An 18,069-nucleotide genomic window follows, 5' to 3' on the forward strand; every position below is an offset into this window, starting at 1 on the left:
TCTTGTTGTAATCACTTCTCTGATGCACCTCTAGAGTATTTTAGATGTGTCTTGATACATGGCATTTTTGTTTTGTAAAAGCATAAAACTTGATGCAACTGCTTCTTTGATGGAACATGGACTTTGTGATAACCTAAACCTGTGTTCCTGGGCCATGGTCCCTCAAAATGGATCCAGAATAAACTATTTCTTATTCCCTTTAAGATGAGAGCCATGGTTTTTACACCCAGATCAACAGCATCAAAAACCAATAGATAGAGAACTCCCAACAACCTCAAGGTCCCCAGATTGACTCATGTATCTGAAGACAGAAAATCTTTCCTATTATCTCCCCAAACTTGCTTCTATGGTTTGCTTATTGGTAACTACATGCTCTCTGGCCCTGAATCGGAGTGTAAGATCCAGCTATAATATATAAATCACAGAAACTGTTTCAATGGAGTTTTCTTTGTCTGTGTGAGATGAGTGAATCATCCCTTTCTACCTGACTTCCAGGAGGACCACTCAGAGGCAGAGCAAGATAAGGCAGTTACAGGCCTTCCAAACAAGAGAGACTTCAAGTCTTATTTCTGTAACTGCTCCCAGAAGCCCAGTTCTAACTTTTATGTTCTTTTGGTACCATTTCCAAATGAACCCTTTCAAAAGTCCAGGAGTAAATCCATGTGTACAACAGGAGAAAGGAAGAGACTTGAAGGCACACCCTTGTGATTTGAGTTATGACTTAAATAGCATTTTAATACATCATGTCATTTTACATATAATTCAAAAATGGAAATAGTCATTATTACTTTAGCAACTTTTATGAGCTCCTAAATCCTATAAGCAGCGTCAACTTGGGAGTCCAGCAGTCTAGGAATCTGATTTAATTTCCTCTCTCCAATTCCTTCCATCTTTCCTCAGTTGCCTTCATCCCGTGTCCTCCTGTGTGTGTACACATCAGTGGGTTTAAAGTGTAAGCCATTCTCTTTTCTTTTCTTTTCTTTTCTTTTCTCTTTCCTTTTCCAGCATCACAGTCTGGGGACAGCACAGATGCGGTAGCTGACTGGGGAAAGGGTCAGGCCCATTCTGAACTTCAGGCTCAGCTTCTCATTGACTGGGGGCTTGAAGGTAAACTTTTGCATGAGAGCAGTGAAGAAAATGAACAGCTCAGTTCTGGCCAATTGTTCTCCCAGGCAAGCTCTCTTTCCTGTAGGACAAAAGCCAAAGATGAGTCACTTTCTCAACTGACTTTGGTTCATCAAGGGACTGGTGTCCCCAACTTCATGCTGTAAATGCTGAGCTGATCCTGCACTTTGTGTCCAGCTGATTATGTCTAACATCTTCCTGATTTGGCCATTAAAGTCCCATTCAAGGTGATAGATCCTGACCTTTGGCATAACAATATACCTTAGATATGTGTTTTTACTTTGCCAGTCCAGGAAACTGCTATTTTCCCAGGTATCCTGGCCCTTGCATTGAATAATATGTAGAAGTTAAGACCTGGGCAGGAGGCATTCTCACAACTCTGGGAGCCATTGCTCTACGTCACCTCATGCCATACACACATGCACATGTTGTTTATATCTATGTGTGTGTATCATGTATCGACATATATACTTGTGTCTATATCCAGCCTATCTACAATCTACATGTCAGTCTCTCTATTGAATATCTGAGTTCACATGGTTGATCTCTGATGATGCAGGACAACCCTAGCATTCCACTGTTCTCTTCCTCAGTGAACATCCTTCTCACATATCCTAACAGCACTGCAAGACACCACACAGTCCCCAATTCATCTTTAAGCCCATGCTTGTGTGGATGTGTTTGTTCATATGTGTGCTCATTGTGTGTGGATGTCAGAGGACAGCCATGGGTGTTGATCCTCAAGTGCCACCCCTACCCCCATATTTATAGAGGGTCCTATGTGCCCTGTAGGTCTGGCAATAAGTCCCAAGAGACCCTTCATTTCAAGTGCTAGGATTATAAGCACATGGTACCATGCTCCAAAATTTTCTGTGAGTTCTGGAGATCAAATTATTTTCTTCGCTTCCAAGGCAAGCACTTTGCCAAATGAGCTGTCTGCCCCACCACTAAGTGCTTTCTTTCTTCCAAAAAAATTTTTTTTAGAATGAAAATAAGTTTAAGAAAAAGTCAGGAAAAAGAAATCTATAAAGACTATAACAAAGATGCTTAGACTAGTATTTAGACAGAACTATTATTAATAAAATAAAAGCAGACCCAAAAAGGTTCACAGAAAATATAAATGTGTTATGATGATGATGATGATGATGATGATGATGCCAGTATCTTATGTAACAGTATCTTATGTAACATCTGTGGTTTTTGCCATCATGTTTCATTCATGTATATTCTCCACATGCTCCTCCTGTTGCCTGCCATAAATAGCATGGCTAACAACCCATTGAACTCCTGAAATTCTGCTGTAACGAGCCACATACCATGACATGCAACATTAGGACTCAGGGTTAATAACCTGACCGTCTGCAACCTCCTATGTGACTGTGACTAAACCACTCCTTGTCATGAAGTTAAGCTTTCCTCCTTTGGCAGTTATATGAAACAGCCTCTTCCCTCTCTCTGAGCATGGGTGGGCAGGTGTGAACTAGTTGTTCAACATGGAGCATGTGATTTAAACCTTGGCCTGAGTGATAGGTAAACTTGACTAGTGTGTCCTCTATAACCTGGATTAAGAATGTCCCCTATAACCTCATATATTTGAATGCTTAGTCACCAGGGAGTGAAACTCTCTTGAGAAGAATTTGGAGGTGTGGACTTTTTGGAGGAGGTGTATCACTGGAAGTGGGCTTTGAGGTTTCAAAAACCATACCAGCCCCATCACTCTCTCTGTCTCTGTCTCTCTGTCTCTTTGTCTCTGTGCTTCTCTGCCAGTGCATCAGCATGTAAAGCTCTCAGATGCTGCTCCAGTGCCATGCCTGTCTGCTTTGCGCAATCATGATCATGGACTAATCCTTTGAAAGTATAAGCAAGCCCCCAATTAAGTGCTTTCTTTTATTAGAGTCGGCCTGTGTCTTCACGACAATAGAACAGTAACCAAGTCAGTGACCATCTTTACTGAGAGATGCCCAGAAAATCAAGGTCTGTCTATGAGGTCATTTCAGAGATTCCTAGCATGTGGGACATTGAAGTGAGAAGAAAGACCTGTCCTGAGCATGGCGGATAGCATCCAGAAGGCTGGCACTAGCCACTTGGCAGGCCTGATTCTTCCTGAACCCCTGTGACTGTGTTGTTGTGTCTGCTCATGACCATCACATTCCAGCTCTCTCCACCTCTGCAGAGACTTTTGGTTACTCAGGCACAGGCTGCATCATAAGTTTGTCTTATCTCAAGGCTTTCAGGTCTTTGAACTGGAAAACCAGTAGTTATCCACTTCACTTCTCCCATTTTTCCATTTTCCACCCTCTCTCATTCCTTATTTATCTCTACTAAGGGCCCAGTTCACTATGGGAAGTTCCACCCTTGAGCACATGGTCCTAGGTGGTATAAGACAGCAAGCTGAGTTATCCGTGGGGAAAAGCCAATAAAACTAACCTGTCCATGGCTTGTGCTTCAGTTTCTGTCTCCAGGTTCCTGCCTTGAGGACCTACCTTGGTTTTGTCAGTGATGGAATGTGATCAGGAAGTACAAGCTAAATGAATTATTTCCTCTTCAAGTTACTTTTGCTCATGGTTTTTATCACAGTAACAAACAGCAAACTAAGATAGGGAATTTCAATGACTGAGGAAGATTGGAATTATTGGAATAATAATTTGGGAAGGGAAAACCTACTCCTTTATGGTCACCACCCTCCATCCAGGGGAGTACATAATCTGTAGGTAGGATTTACTAACTTGTCTCTCATAGTATCACCGAAGTGTACATCTCTTCAAAGATGCACTGCCTGTGCTCATATCTAGTCCTTCCTTGGAGATAGCAGTCACTTAGCTGGGAAACTTGAATGATGTGACAGTGTTCAGCTAGGTCATGTAACCTGAATATATGTAGTTTACTTTCTGCTCATTGTTGACAATGGTTTTACCTACAGACTTGGTTGCCAACTGTGGCACTATTGGGAAGTGGTGGACTATTAAGTAGGTGTGTACCTAAGGTAGGTCATTTGAGCTGTGCTTCTGATGGGATATCTGTAATCTGGAGACATCCTTTCCTTGATTCCTGGTCCCTATGAGGTAGCCATGTTCTTCACCACACACATTCAACAAATGCTCTGTGTCACCTCAGGCACAGGTCACATGACCACAGACTGAGACCTCTGAAACCATGAGCCAAACCAAGCTTCCTCCTGAGAAGTTGTTCATCTCAGATAATGTTTCAGTGAGAGAAAGCTGACAGACACAGTCTGGGATAAAGGCTGCTTGGACCCTTTCCCTTCCACCAAAAACCAGAAAAATGACCTATTGAGTGAAATAAGAGGGTTGACCTAGGCTATAGCCAATGATCTTCATTAATCCTGCCCTTATGTTCTATGACACCATTTCTAAATTAAGAAATACTCTTATTTAATACTACATTAATATAATTTACATCTATATAATTATATTAATTATACTAATGAATAGGAAGCTATCTATTAATTTGTTGACCTTAACATGGGCAGACATAAATCAGCAGAAAGTGTCAAATTATAAATTAGTTTTCTATCTTCTGTGATAACATAGAAATAATAATTGTATAGCTGGTTATCTTTTCCAAGAGAAGAGAAACTGCCTAATATAACAGTTACAGGAATGTTGTCTTTAGAAAGTTCTAGAAATGATGAAGGAAAGCAGCTATATGCCAAAGACAGGGCTGTGGTAGAAAATGCAGACTGCTGCTTTGTCAACCCAGGGTTTTTTTTTTTTGTTTTTTTTTTTTTCAGGTTTGCCTCTTCTGGTCCTCACTGGGCATCTCCAGGTAACTGAATTTCATGCACCTCTACCAGAAAGAAATGCTGAAAGAAGAACATCTGACTGCCCTCTTGCCTTAATTTCTTTTTATTTTTACTGGGATTTCACAACTATTCCAAAGACTGTAGGATTTTCCCTCCCCTATAACTGGGGCTGGTCTTGTAGATTTTATAGGTCACCAGAAGTCATGGGGTGACAGTCCCAGCCTGGATCTTACCAGGCCCATGAGCTCCTGCTTTGTTTCTTGGGATCTTAAGCCACACTACATGGAAGCCCAGGATAATATGTTTGTCAGGTTAACCAAGAGTAGCTAAGCCATTGATCTGACCTGGAAACCTCTGAGGATAATATGCTCTTTGAAAATAATATAGTTTTGGATACTTTTATATACAGCAGGATTCTAACTAATACATAGGCCATGGACTCAGGGAATCCTAAAGTGGAAGGGTCTATAAATGGAGCGGTCAGTTGCCATGCACACTTAATAGAGAAAGAACTGAAATAGGACTGAAAACTTAAGCCTGCTCTGCTCTGCCAGTTCCTTGTGCTCATGGTTTTACATTAGAAAAATCTCTCCTCTTAACTGGAGTTTGCTTATCTGACTAAACAGACACTAAGGTCCCTTTCCTATTGGATTACCAACAACTACATTACCTTGATGATTGTCTGAGATAATTTGTCTGCTAACAAACCTCTAATTAAGAGAGAATAAAATAGTTCTCAGTAGCAAAGTATCAGTGAGACTCTGTGTGCTACTGTTTTTATTTTACAACTGGTATGTATAGGAGAACATTTTAAACTGGATAATACATGAAACCCCCAAGGGTCAAAGATTTTGCAATGTGAAGATGCATATATGCATCCTTCACTTGGCCTAGAAGATCAACTTCCTGTGGAAGCCATGGGGATCTACCAACATTTCTTTCACTGCAGTCCTAGGAAACAACACATAAAACACTTACAAAAGAGTCATATTTCCAGACTCTCAGGATCTGATTCAGTAACTAAGAATAAATAGAATATATGAAACATGTAGCTGAGACTTTGAGCTGTAATTCAGTTCTTTTTAATTTTTTTTTTGTGAACAGGAAGACAGGACAGATGTCCTTTATTTTGTGAGCATCTCTATTAAAGTGAATTGTGAAAGGTCAACAAAGTTGACCCAGAAGCACAGGGTAAGGTAAAGAGAACAGAACCAGGTCCAGCCAGACACCATCAGTGAAGCCCAAAATTCCACATTGTGGCTTCTGGGTATCATTTAGTCACCTTCTGCAGACAGTGTTAGAAAACACAAGTTTTAGTGTGAGAAAATCTCCCGAGCTCTAGCTGCAGCACATTTGGCTAGGTTTGTATCATTATCTCTGCAGTGCTCACTGATTCCAGCTTTAAAGGCTGCAGTGGGACACGTGCTACAAGAGGCAGCTCTGCTTCGTCTTCTTTCCCACTACTTTCCTGCTCTCAGGTGTGTGTTGGACAAGGAATATATTCTCAGTACGTATTTATGGAACTAAGGAACTGCAGAATTATTTGAAAATACATGTGCAGTACATAGAAGGAAATAACTGTAATAACTTGTGCATTTTGTTGCTAGTTCAACAATTGTAAGACTACAAGTATTCAGTTATAATCGACTGGGTAGAAAACACAAGAGAGCTTCATCACTACATCTTTCCCTGACCTTCAGTTTGAACTACATAGATGTATCTAACTAGAATTTTAAAGCATGTTTAAAATAATAAAAGACAAAAGACTTACTTGTTCAAGGAGTTCTTCTATAGAATAGAACCCAATCCAGCTATGTAAATGACAGTTCCAATTTTTGTTTGATATTCCCATTGCAATGAGAAGGTAGCCACCTTCCCATGACTCCTTCTTGTCTCATTACAAATCTGATATACTAACCTTTGAGAGTCTATCACTTAAAAATAATTTGGACACTAAAAAACTTTGAAAAGATGGCATATATTCAGATTTCTTTGTGAAGGAGGCAGGGTTTGGGTCTCTAGTGGAAAACAGGACAAAGGAAACCAAAATTATAATCAGAGGCAAGAACAAGTTTGTGAGACAGAAGTGATCTGAAGCAAGGCTGTATCCTGAGAACGCAGGGCTGCAAACAATAGCACTTTACAGCTACACTGGATGGGTCTTGTGGAGATATTTAAATTAGAGTAGGGGTTTCTAGGGAGAAGATGGGAAAGGATGAGACAGAAATCTGACTTGTTTCCACATAACTCACCCATTGAGAATGGCAGAAAGGATTCTCTCTTCTTAAACAGACCATTCTCCAAAAAGTGTTCTGGGTTGAAGATGTCTGGAGTGGCCCACTCTTTGGGGTCCCTGTGCAGAGCAGTCAAATTGGTCAGGACCATAGTTCCCTAAAGAAGACAGCAAAGAGTGAAGGCTTGATGTATGGAACAGACTCATACAAGGGATAGAGGTTCCCAAGCTCCCATTATTTTTCACACTCTCAGCTCTTCAAAAAATCCTGTCCTTAGTCCATATCAATGATGATATGTTACAGTGCTGTTAGTCTGTACTTTATCACATAACGCAGGTCTTTGGGAAGAGGGCAGCATGTGCCCAGGGAAACCACACCTGACCATTTATGGGAAGATAAATGGACATGGGGTGAATAACCATCAACCCAGGTTCTTCCTACTACAACATGTGATGACAAAGCCTGAGTCTGGGTTTAAATGAATGGTTGTATCTGTGTTTCTAGGGAAGAATCTTCTGGTCCCAGCTCTGAAGACTTTCCTGGATAACAATACATTCTGAGTATCTATGACAAAGTATTACAGAGCCACAGAGGCTACCTCTGGCAGTTAATCTTGATTCTGGATTCTGGTCATTGATAATTGTCTAAGAGATTAGAAAAGACCACCACTGAGAGCAGCCATGAGGACATTTCTAGAGATCATTAATTAATGGCAGTCAACTTTTTCTATGTGGCACCATCCCTCACGTTGAAGAACTGGATGGAATAAATGGGGTGGGAAGTTAGCCTTCTGCAGGCTTTCTTTCTTTTCCTGGCCACAATCATGAGGACCAGTCTGCTAAACCACCTCCTTGCTGCCATGCTGAACCTGGGGCATTTATTTTGTCACTGCCAAGAAATGTCTGACTTTGATTTAGTGAACAGAAAGAATTGTGCCTTGAACAGGAGTATAATGTGGTCAGGAAAGCTCTCTGCAGAAATCCTGAGGAGATCTTAAGCTGGGTTGTGCATTTTGTCTGTGATCAAAGGGAATATAAGAGGGATCAGTAAAGAAAAGTGTAAGATCTTTCAATGTCTAATGTAGCAAGTCCCCAGCAGTCAGTACAAAGAGCCAGAATAGGTCTGGATCCCAACTCGTCTGGGGCTGTATGTTGTAGTGGAGAGATCTTAGGTAAACTTAATTCCCAGAATCACTACTTTCTGTTGTTCGAATCTTAGATGGTCTTTTAATAAAAACCCAGAGGCAGATATTGAAGTGAAAGCTGAAAGATCAGAAAAGCAGAGAAAGCCACAGCCAACCTCACCTGGAAAGGGTCTCAACTGAGCTGCTTTAGTTCTTGTTTCCTCACGCCTTATATACCTTTCTCTGCCCAGCCATGTCACTTTCTGTGATTAAAGCCATGTGTGCTTCCCAGTACTGTGATTAAAGGTGTGTACCACCACTGTCTGGGCTCTATGTCTAATCTAGTGGCTGGCTCTGTCCTCAGATCTCCAGGCAAGTTTATTAGAGTACACAGTATATCACTACAACTTTCTAATGCATAAAGTGGGGATTGAATTGTTATGAAAAGGGAATTAAGACATTTTGACATCATAAGCATCCTCCGCACAGGGTTGCTTGACAAACACCCCCTTTATCTCTCCCTTTCTTATAATTAATGTCTCACTTTGGACTGGTTTTCTTCATGGGATAGAAAAATCTCAACTATGGATAGTAAGCAAGACCTGGAAATCACCTATGAGCACAGATACGACAAAGAATTACTGACTCCTGTGAGGCCACATTAACATCAAAAAATGCTAAAAAAAAAAAAAAAAAGCCAACTTTTACTTTATTTGCTGAAATCAAAGCAGATTTCACCAAGGAATCTTCCTTTCTATACTCCCCTCTATACACATAAACATCACTTAGACACATTGCAGGAAAGCAATTTTTTTGAACAATTTCTTCCTCCCAGTTTGAATGATTTCTTGGGGGCAGAAATACATGTTACTTTTTATGTTTAGATTCCTCAGATGATGCCAAGGATGGACTAGAGCATTGGAATCTGAGAGTGCAAAGTTACCTTCGGCAGGTGGAATCCAGCAAGTGTGCTATCTGCTGTTACTTCCCTGGGAACATTCAAGGGGATGATGTTGCCCATCCTCTGCACCTCATGGATGACAGCATTGGTGTAGGGCATGGACTCTCGGTCAGCTGTGCTTGGCTGCCTCCCATGACCAATCACTCTGTCTATCTCAGCCTGCACTTTTTCTGGAAGAAAACAGGGGGATGGGGGTGGTGGGCTCTGTTAGTTTCAAAGTTTGGTGCTTTCTTTTGAAGACAGTTGTCTCCATGATGTTATCTCCTTACATTCCAACCCATGTTTTGTTTACAAAGAAATACCATGTTCCTCAACTCCTCAAAGGACTGCTTTAGAAAACTGTTTACTCTGACTTTCCTGTGCTTACGACATAACCATCGCTTTCCACTTTCCCTAAACTGAATAGCTGGTATCAGCATGGCTAAGCTCATAACAGGGGCTATTCATGCTTTTGCAAATTAGTTCCTTTCACCTAGTGGTCTATAAAAAAATAAAAGCTTGGTTTTCAGAGTCTAAGAGTCTCAAAAATCTACAATCAGGAGATTTCTTTTGAAAAGATGAACTTTCTGTCTCATAGTTGGCAAAGCTCTGCTAGTGTCCTAGTGTCATAAGGAGAGAGGAATCTCTTTGTTTCCTGTTTTTAAAAATAAAATTTAAAAACTATTCTATTTTTCTATTTGTGTGTACTTGCACGTGTTCGGAGTGCAAGAGTGGAGTCCAGAGGACAACTTGTAGATGTCAATTGTCTTCCTGTGCCCTCTAGCTGCCCGGGATCGAACTCAGGTGTTCAGGATTGCAGGAAGTAGCTTTTTAATTGCAGCTGATTAATCCAACTGGCCTGTCCCTATCTCTTTTAAAGGCACTATAGCGCTTCACAAAGGTAAACACCTCCTAACACCATTCTACTTGTAATTAAATTTCAAGAAATGAATTTCTAGGGAGGATACAAACTTTCACTCACTAGTGTCTGTAGACTGACTTCTTAAGGAAATGTATCAGAGGGGAAGGTACATTATAAACTCTTAGGGAACATGGTTGTTGCTAAAGCTGCTCACATTTTTCAAGGCTCAGTTTCCTCATCTGACTACTAAGAGTAAATAGGCCATTGTTTAAGAATGTTTTGATAATTACATGAATTTATATACCATAAGAAATAATTTAAACAGCTATAATTTCCCACTTTCTATACTAATAGAGATTGTACTGTTGTCCAGCTAAAAACTTAATTTCCTAGATTCCTTTTGGAATAAATGTGATCATGTGACTAAGTTCTGTCTGTAAAAATGCAAATAGATATGAAGTTTTATCCTGGGACAAGCTCTGTAAAGATGGCTCTCTGCTTCCTTTCCCTCTCCCTTTCCTGTGGATACCAAGGCAGTCCTCATGGGAGCCACCCTTAGAGAGTGTTGATCCTCAGTTTGAGTTTAATCCTCACTCCGAGTTTAACTCAGCAACAAGTTGAAAGGATTTGGAATAATAAAAGCATTACAGGGTCTAGTTTAGATGTTTCTTCTGCGAGAGAAATAAATGTCTATCAGTGCCCTACAGTCCATAAATGCTTAAACAGGAAATATACATAGAACAAAAAATTATCACAGTAGCCATGCTTTGTTTTTGAGGTAGGGTTTTCCCTTGTACAAAATAACCTCAAACTTGTATTACTCCTGCCTTAGACTCTCAAGTATTATGGTTAAATGTGTGTTCCACCAACTACAGATATTCACAGCACAATGTTTAAGTGTACAGACCAATAATTACTAAGTATATTCATATTATTGTGTATGTAACTGCCAAGAGATTTTCTTCTGAAACTGAAACTTAATGTTTACCAAATACACTCAGGTTACCATCCTCCATTCAATTTTTTTGTGTTTAGGAAATATACTGTTCTAAATAACTCATTTGAATTGGATAGGAAAGTTTGCACAATTTTGTAATCAGTTACTTAACTTAGCACTGTGTCCAGAAAGCTCATCTATGCTACAGTGGTTATCAAAACTTTTTTTCCTCATGACCGAATTACCTCTGTAGTTCATGTATGCCATGCTTTATCTACTCACGGTCCATGAATTCTCTGTTTGGTCCTATCTCTTGACTTCTGGAATATTACAAAATGAACGTGAGTGCAATATCTGTCATGTAAGTCTGGTGATATTCTGGAGCCTCTACTACAGAAGTCAAATCTGAACCTCAATAGCATTCAAAGTTTTTAAAACTTAAATACTCAGCTAGACATGCATTTTAAATTGCAACCCAAGGTTCATATTGTAGAATCTTTAATAAAAATATTCCTGTAGGCTCATTTATCTGAACACTTGATGCAGGTTGTTGGCAATGCCTATTGAGGTTATGGAAGCTTTAGAAGGTGCAGCCTTACTAGAAGAAATATGTCACTAGGGTCCAATTTGAAAGTTAGCAGCCTTGCCTCATTTCCAGCTTTCTTTCTGCTTCCTGTGTGTAGTTGACATGTGATTGCTCTGTTTATCTGCTGACATGCCTCCTCCAAATTTATGGAGTCTCTTCTTGGAACCATAAAGCAAAGAAACTCTTTTTTCCATAAGTTTCTTTTTGTCATGGAATTTGATCTATTTATAGTAGAGTAACTAATACAGAAATTGGTACAAAGAAATGGGGTTGCTACTGGGAAGAACCTGAGCATGTTAGGCTTCATTATATTTTACTTATTTTTGAGAAATATGGAAAATATTGAAATTCTGGGTTAGGGTGATTCACTGCTCTAAACAGAGCTTAATGGGTCATTCTAGTAGCAGCCTGAAAGGCAGTATTGTCGGCCTCGATCATGAGTTTTCAGATGGAAGTAAGGTCTTATTACCAACTCAGTTGTAGGCCACTGGTTGTCCTTTTGCCCTTGTCCAAGATCTTTCCTGAGACTAAATTAAAACAACAACAACAACAACAACAAACAGTGGGATAATGTTTTTGCATAGAAATTTAAAGAAAGCATAACACTGACTCTGTGGCACTTCTATTACAGGTTATTCTTAATTCTGTGACTAAAAACAGCAAGTTGTTCAGAATGAAATTAAAAAATATGTACTTTGGAAAGAAAAAGAGCACTAAAAAGCTTAATGTTTTCCCCAAAGCCCATAGTAGACAAGATCCTGTCATTGTTAAAGAATTTACTTTATTAAAGAGAGGCCTACGGCTCTTCACTGAAAAAAATAGAAAGGATTCCCTGACATTAAGACCCCACCTAGTTAAGCTTCCAACTTGTGGAAAGAGAAGGTCTAAGGAAGCAATTCTCCTGCCTCTACAAAACAAAAGCTACTGTAGATGTGATCCAAAGGTCTAAGGGGCCATCACAAACTGGCAGCTGAACTTGTCAGTGCATCCTCATGATTTGGAGGTATGGGAGATGCAAGAGTGAAGGAGGGCATAAAGATTCTTTCTTTGGAGTTTCAGAGAGAGCTACCGAGGAAAGGTAACATCTAACAGTAGAGTCATGATTAGAAGGCCATTAAGGGTTATTGCATGGAGATTTTAAAGTGAAGGCTGGGTTGTAGTAGAGCTCCTAAAGCATTGGAGATGGTAGACCCATGAGATACCTACAAAGGAGCCTGCATGCAGGGAGTGTAACTAGCCCTAGAAAGAGATTTATGATGTAGGCAACAAAGTTAAATGGGTAGAGCTCCTCAGTCCCATGAAACTAAATTTTCAGACATCAGCCATGGACTTACAGGATTTGGTATTTGACCTGTTGGGTTTTAGTCTTTCTTTGTTTCAATATTTCCTCACTATACATCAATTCTTCACTGTTGGAATGGGAATATATATATTCTCAGCCACTTTATGGTAGACATATATAAATATGTTTTAGAGTTTTACAATGAGTCACAGTTAAGAGATTGACTTGAGTCTTAGAACAGACTTTGGATTTCTGAACAGTATTGAGGCTGTTAAAGATTATGGGGACTTTCAAAGTTAGACTAAATGCATTTTTCATCCTAACAGCCATGACCCTATAGGGAGCAAATGCCCAAATGAAGAAGATTAAATGTATTGTATAGGCTCTAGCTTTATATTACTTAGTCCTAGGTGATGGTGCTATTGGGGAAGCCATGGAACCTTTATGAGGCAGAGTCTTGCTGGGGGAATTATGTCACTGGGGATGGTTTTGAGGATTTCTCTACTTGTTCTACTTCAGGTTTTCTCTTTGCTTTGTTTTTGAAGTTGAGATATGATGTCTCAGTTCTTGCTCAGGATACCCACTGCCATACTTTCTGCGTAGTTATAGACTCTGTCAGTAAAAATAGACTCTCACATATATAAGTTAGTTTTGACTATTGTTTTTTATCACAACAATAGCAATGTAGGTAAGATACATATAAATACATATAGAAACTAATGTGTACATTTTGCATCAAGAAAGAGAAAGATTGGTTATGGAAAAAGCTCAGTCAGTAAATTTATAGCCATGCAAATATGAGGGTCTGAGTTTGATCCCCAGAATTCATGTAAACAGTCCAGGCATGGTGACATGCACTTCTAATCCCAGTTTACTGGGGAGACATAGACAGACAGATTCCTGTGACTGTCTTGCATACTTGGTGAGTTCCAGGCCAGAGAAAGATCCTGTATCAAAAAGTGTATGGAGCCCAAGGAATGACAGATTTATCTTTACTACCTGAAAAACAATGTGATCACTACTCTTCATCTTTGGCAAAAATAGTTGTCTTGAATGTGCTACAGTGACTTTATGCCTCACTCACAAACTCTCAACAGAATTTGGAATTTTTATGACATGAAAATATTCTTGTATCCCACCTGATAAACTAACTCTTCTATAATCTGGAGGAATAAAAATAATGGGATGGGAAGGGATGAGAGTCCCTGGGGAGGCATAAACAACATGTAAAACCCCATAATGGTACACACTGGGTCATATCTCAGGGGAGAGCATGGCAGCAATTTGCCGGGTAGTCAGTGCTTAGCAGAATTTATACCATCTTAGGAGGCAGTATCTGAGAAGATTCTTCTGAAATCTAAATAAATAAATAAATAAATAAATAAATAAATAAATAAATGGGATGGAACATTCTTGTTAGGGAGAAAGCCCGATACCATTCTTACAGGCAAGAATAAGGACAATGACAATGGAGAAAATGTAATGCATGGAGGCAACATGCAGAGTGTGTATGGTGGAGCCTGGACAGAAAGAGGTAACATCACAGGAGGACAGGTATCTGAGTGAGGCATCTGGATGGTATTCTGGGCAAAATAGGAAGTCAATGTTGAAAAGAAAGGAGGGACTGAATGAATATTCATTAGACTGTACCACTTTTTGTTGTAACCAACTTCAACTTCATTGGCAGCTGATTTATTGAAAGCTGCTGGTAGCAAGAGTCCATGGGAGTATATAGCAGGTGACAACTAGTGTTCAGGAGGCCAACCCACCAGACTCTCTGATGGGGAATGACATTTGGCAAGACCATGCAGTTACTGACTGTTAATAACCAGTTGCTCCTGTCTGTAATTTCTCTCATATGCCATTCTTTTTTCCCTAAGAATAGCTATGGCTGTTCTCCCAATGCTTGTTTGTTTATCTCATGTATATATTCCATCTGTAGGGCACACATATTCATGGATGGTTAGAAAGATGACTTCTCATTTAGCTGTATAAAATTGATATATAGAAAATATACCAGGCTATGCTTCATAAGTAGATTTATTGTCCCACAAGGACTGTAGACACATAAAAGCCTGCTTTGTTCTTTTGCTGAGACTAACTGTACACAATTATCTCATCTGTACCTCAGAGCAAGTTCAAAATACCCTAAAGACTTTTTGTAAATACATCATAAGTTTAAAACTTTACAGCTATGCACAAGGTCGGAGTTGCAGGTGTCCAACCATGGTTATCCATATAAAGCACCCTAAGAAAATCAGACCAATTCTTTCACTTGTCAAATCTGCTGACAATAGACCTGTGTTTCAAAGTTGTCATTGGGCACTGTGCACCCCCCATCTAGTCACAGTCTTACTCCTGTAACCTTGGAGACCTGTGTTGTCATGATAAATGGCTCTGTCCTCATCACTCACCCTAGGAATGTGCTTTTGACCAATGACAAGTAACTCTTGTAATTTTTTCAATTGCTTCAAGCCTCCTGTGAAAGAAGAGTTTTTTAGGCTAGAGAAGAAGCTAGGAAGGATTTAGAATTAGGACAAGAAAATTAGATGAATAGGCAGAACAATAAAGAGACATGCTAAGAAGAATGAGTATGTGACTTGATCCATTCACCCTCAGTTTCTTAGGTTTCCCTCGCTTGCTGTAGCATTTTTCTGGACCCTGAAGTGGTCCGAGGGCTGGTACCCAATGAACCTCATTACTGATTTCTTTATATTCCCCAAGAATTAAACATTCTTCAAAGCATAGAGTATAAAGTATAAAGTCTGTACCTGTGAATTATCAGAATCCTGAAGAATATACAAAGACCCTTTCTAAGGACACTTCTCCTCACAGCTGTTCCATGTATTCTATTCTAGCTTCTAATCTATTTAGCTTTTGGCCACATCTAAGCAATGACTTCCAGAAGCACCACTGTGTCTTGTCCAGGCACATTCAGCATATGCTGACCTTGAACTTCTGAGTCTACAGACATGTAGAGCAGAGCCCAGCGCAGTGTCGTGGATGTTGTCTCTGTTCCAGCAAAGAAGAGGTCCAGAGTGCTGCAGATGAGGTTTTCTTCATTAAAACTTGTAGTTTTGTCTGGGTACTAGAAAAGACAGTGTGTATTTGTCGTATTTTATTTTTAGTTAGAGGATTTATGATTATCTCAAGAACAGAATCTTGAAACTGGGAAACAAAGACAGAAGGAATCTTTCAGAAGGACATTCCCTTTGACCTCTTTGGGTAGTATTGTTCTCCTTCAAGTGAGAGGTTGATCAAAAGCACATGAGTGGTAAAAGCAAAGACAATTGTTTTCTTATGATTATAATTTTGAAGAAGCTTATAGTAAAATGGTAAATAATTAGATACAAAGGAGCACTTGGTTTCATGTATCATTTACATTAGTAAGTCACGGCATGGCCTGGAGTGTTCACTTTACATTTCTCCACTTCAGTTTTATAACAAGAGAATAACACTTGTGATGGTTGTTCTTGGTGTCACCTTGACTATATCTGGAATTAACTGAAACCCAAGTGGTTAGGTATACCTGTGAGGGATTTTTCTTAGTTAAATCATTTAAAGTGGGGAGACCTCTATTTAACTAGGTATTTTGATATGGGTGGGAAGGTCACCTTAAATCAGCTACACCTTCTGGTGGCATATAGGGGACATGGAAGAAGATAGTGTTTACTCTTCACCTACTTGTCCTTACACTCACTGGCAAGTCAATGCTTTCAACTGGCCTTAGAGCCTACTTCTTTAGGATTCTTGAATACAATGAAGACTACCTGAGACATCCAGCCTTGTGAACTGAACTACTGGATTTCTTCATAGTTTCTGCTGGTAGAAAGCCACTGTTGGACTAGCTGGACCACATACTTTGTTACTCTAATAAGTCCAATATATGTATATATATGTGTGTGTGTGTGTGTGTGTGTGTGTGTGTGGTGTGTGTGTGTGTGTATAACCACACACACACATACATACATATTAGAATGTCTTATAGGCTGTGATACAGCTAATTTAACAATGCCTGTCAACAAGAGAAAGAATATATATACACACATATATTATTATATATTCTATCAGTTTTGTTCCTCTAAAAAATCTTGAATAATACAACACACTTCTTAAGCATGATAAATTCTGTGACATGAAATAGGAATACAGTGAATTTTCACAACTTTTGTTCACTACAGAAAGAATAAAATGAAATCATCATGCTCGCTGGTTTCCTGTATTAGTCTTTTATTATCAAACCCTCTCAGGTCCTACCTGTTGTCCTTTAGAAGGTAATATTATCTTTACTAACTTTCTCTGGAATCATCAATTTGTTAATGTTGCTCTTAATGTTGATGGTCTCACACCTAAACTCCAGATGGTAAATAATTTGCTTCCTTCTCTAGGGATATAATTTTACTTCTATTGATATTATGCCAGGAAGATGAAATAAGAGAGAGGGTAGAAAGGCATGTATCATTTTACATTTTGTTAGAGGAGAAACCAGGAATCCAGTGAGTCAAAGATTCTATGAAGATGCTGTGATGTGGATTCCCCAGAGGCCTACTGAGGTTATAACAATACAATTAGTGTTATAAACTGAATGTAAATAATCCCTTCAGGTTCACGTTTTGAATGCTGGTTCCTAGTTACTGTGACTAATACAGAGGTTCAGGAGAATTAGGAGGTGACAGATTCCATGTTATACCAAGGTCCTGGACTCTGTCTTTGTTTCTTCTTCCTGGTACACAATGATGTGCAGGCTTCAGCACACCCCTCTGCTACCATGAGCTAAGCTGCTCTGCCATTTCTTCTCTGTCATAATGAATCAATAGCCTCTGAAATTGTGAAACAAAATACATTTTTAATCTCTTAAGTTGCTTCTGTGAGTAAAGTCACAATGATTCAGAGGCAACTCATACATGCAAATGGCTGCAAATGGCATATCAAGTTGTAATAAAACTAGGCACCTCCCCTCATATTAAAGCTGCACAAGTCAAGCCAGTAGAAGGAAAGGGATCCAAAATGGAGGCAAGAGAGTCAGATATAGTACTCACTCCACTGTTAGGAATCCCATAAGAAGACCAAGCTACACTAACCATAACATGCATGTAGAGGGCCTAGGTCAGATCCATGAAGGCTCCCTGTTTTTAAGTGTCTTTGAGGTTCTACAAGCCCAGGTTAGTTGATTCTGTGGGTTTTCTTGAGTCCTCTGGAATCTTCTTCTCCCTCTTC

The 18,069-nt window shown here is 39.5% G+C and overlaps 1 protein-coding gene across 1 annotated transcript in view; it reads right to left on the minus strand.

The window, feature by feature from the left end:
* Positions 1–705: 705 nt before the first annotated feature.
* Positions 706–18,069, minus strand: part of LOC114693764 (cytochrome P450 2J3-like) — a 35,977-nt gene continuing 18,613 nt past the window's right edge. Inside the window, 4 exon segments of the mRNA XM_037202719.1 lie at positions 706–1,186; positions 7,141–7,279; positions 9,189–9,376; positions 15,802–15,940. Of these exon segments, the coding sequence (XP_037058614.1) occupies positions 1,008–1,186; positions 7,141–7,279; positions 9,189–9,376; positions 15,802–15,940 (645 nt within the window). The 3' untranslated portion in view covers positions 706–1,007.

This window comes from Peromyscus leucopus, chromosome 2 (assembly GCF_004664715.2).
Source record: "Peromyscus leucopus breed LL Stock chromosome 2, UCI_PerLeu_2.1, whole genome shotgun sequence".
In the NCBI taxonomy this organism is placed as follows: Eukaryota; Metazoa; Chordata; class Mammalia; order Rodentia; family Cricetidae; genus Peromyscus; species Peromyscus leucopus.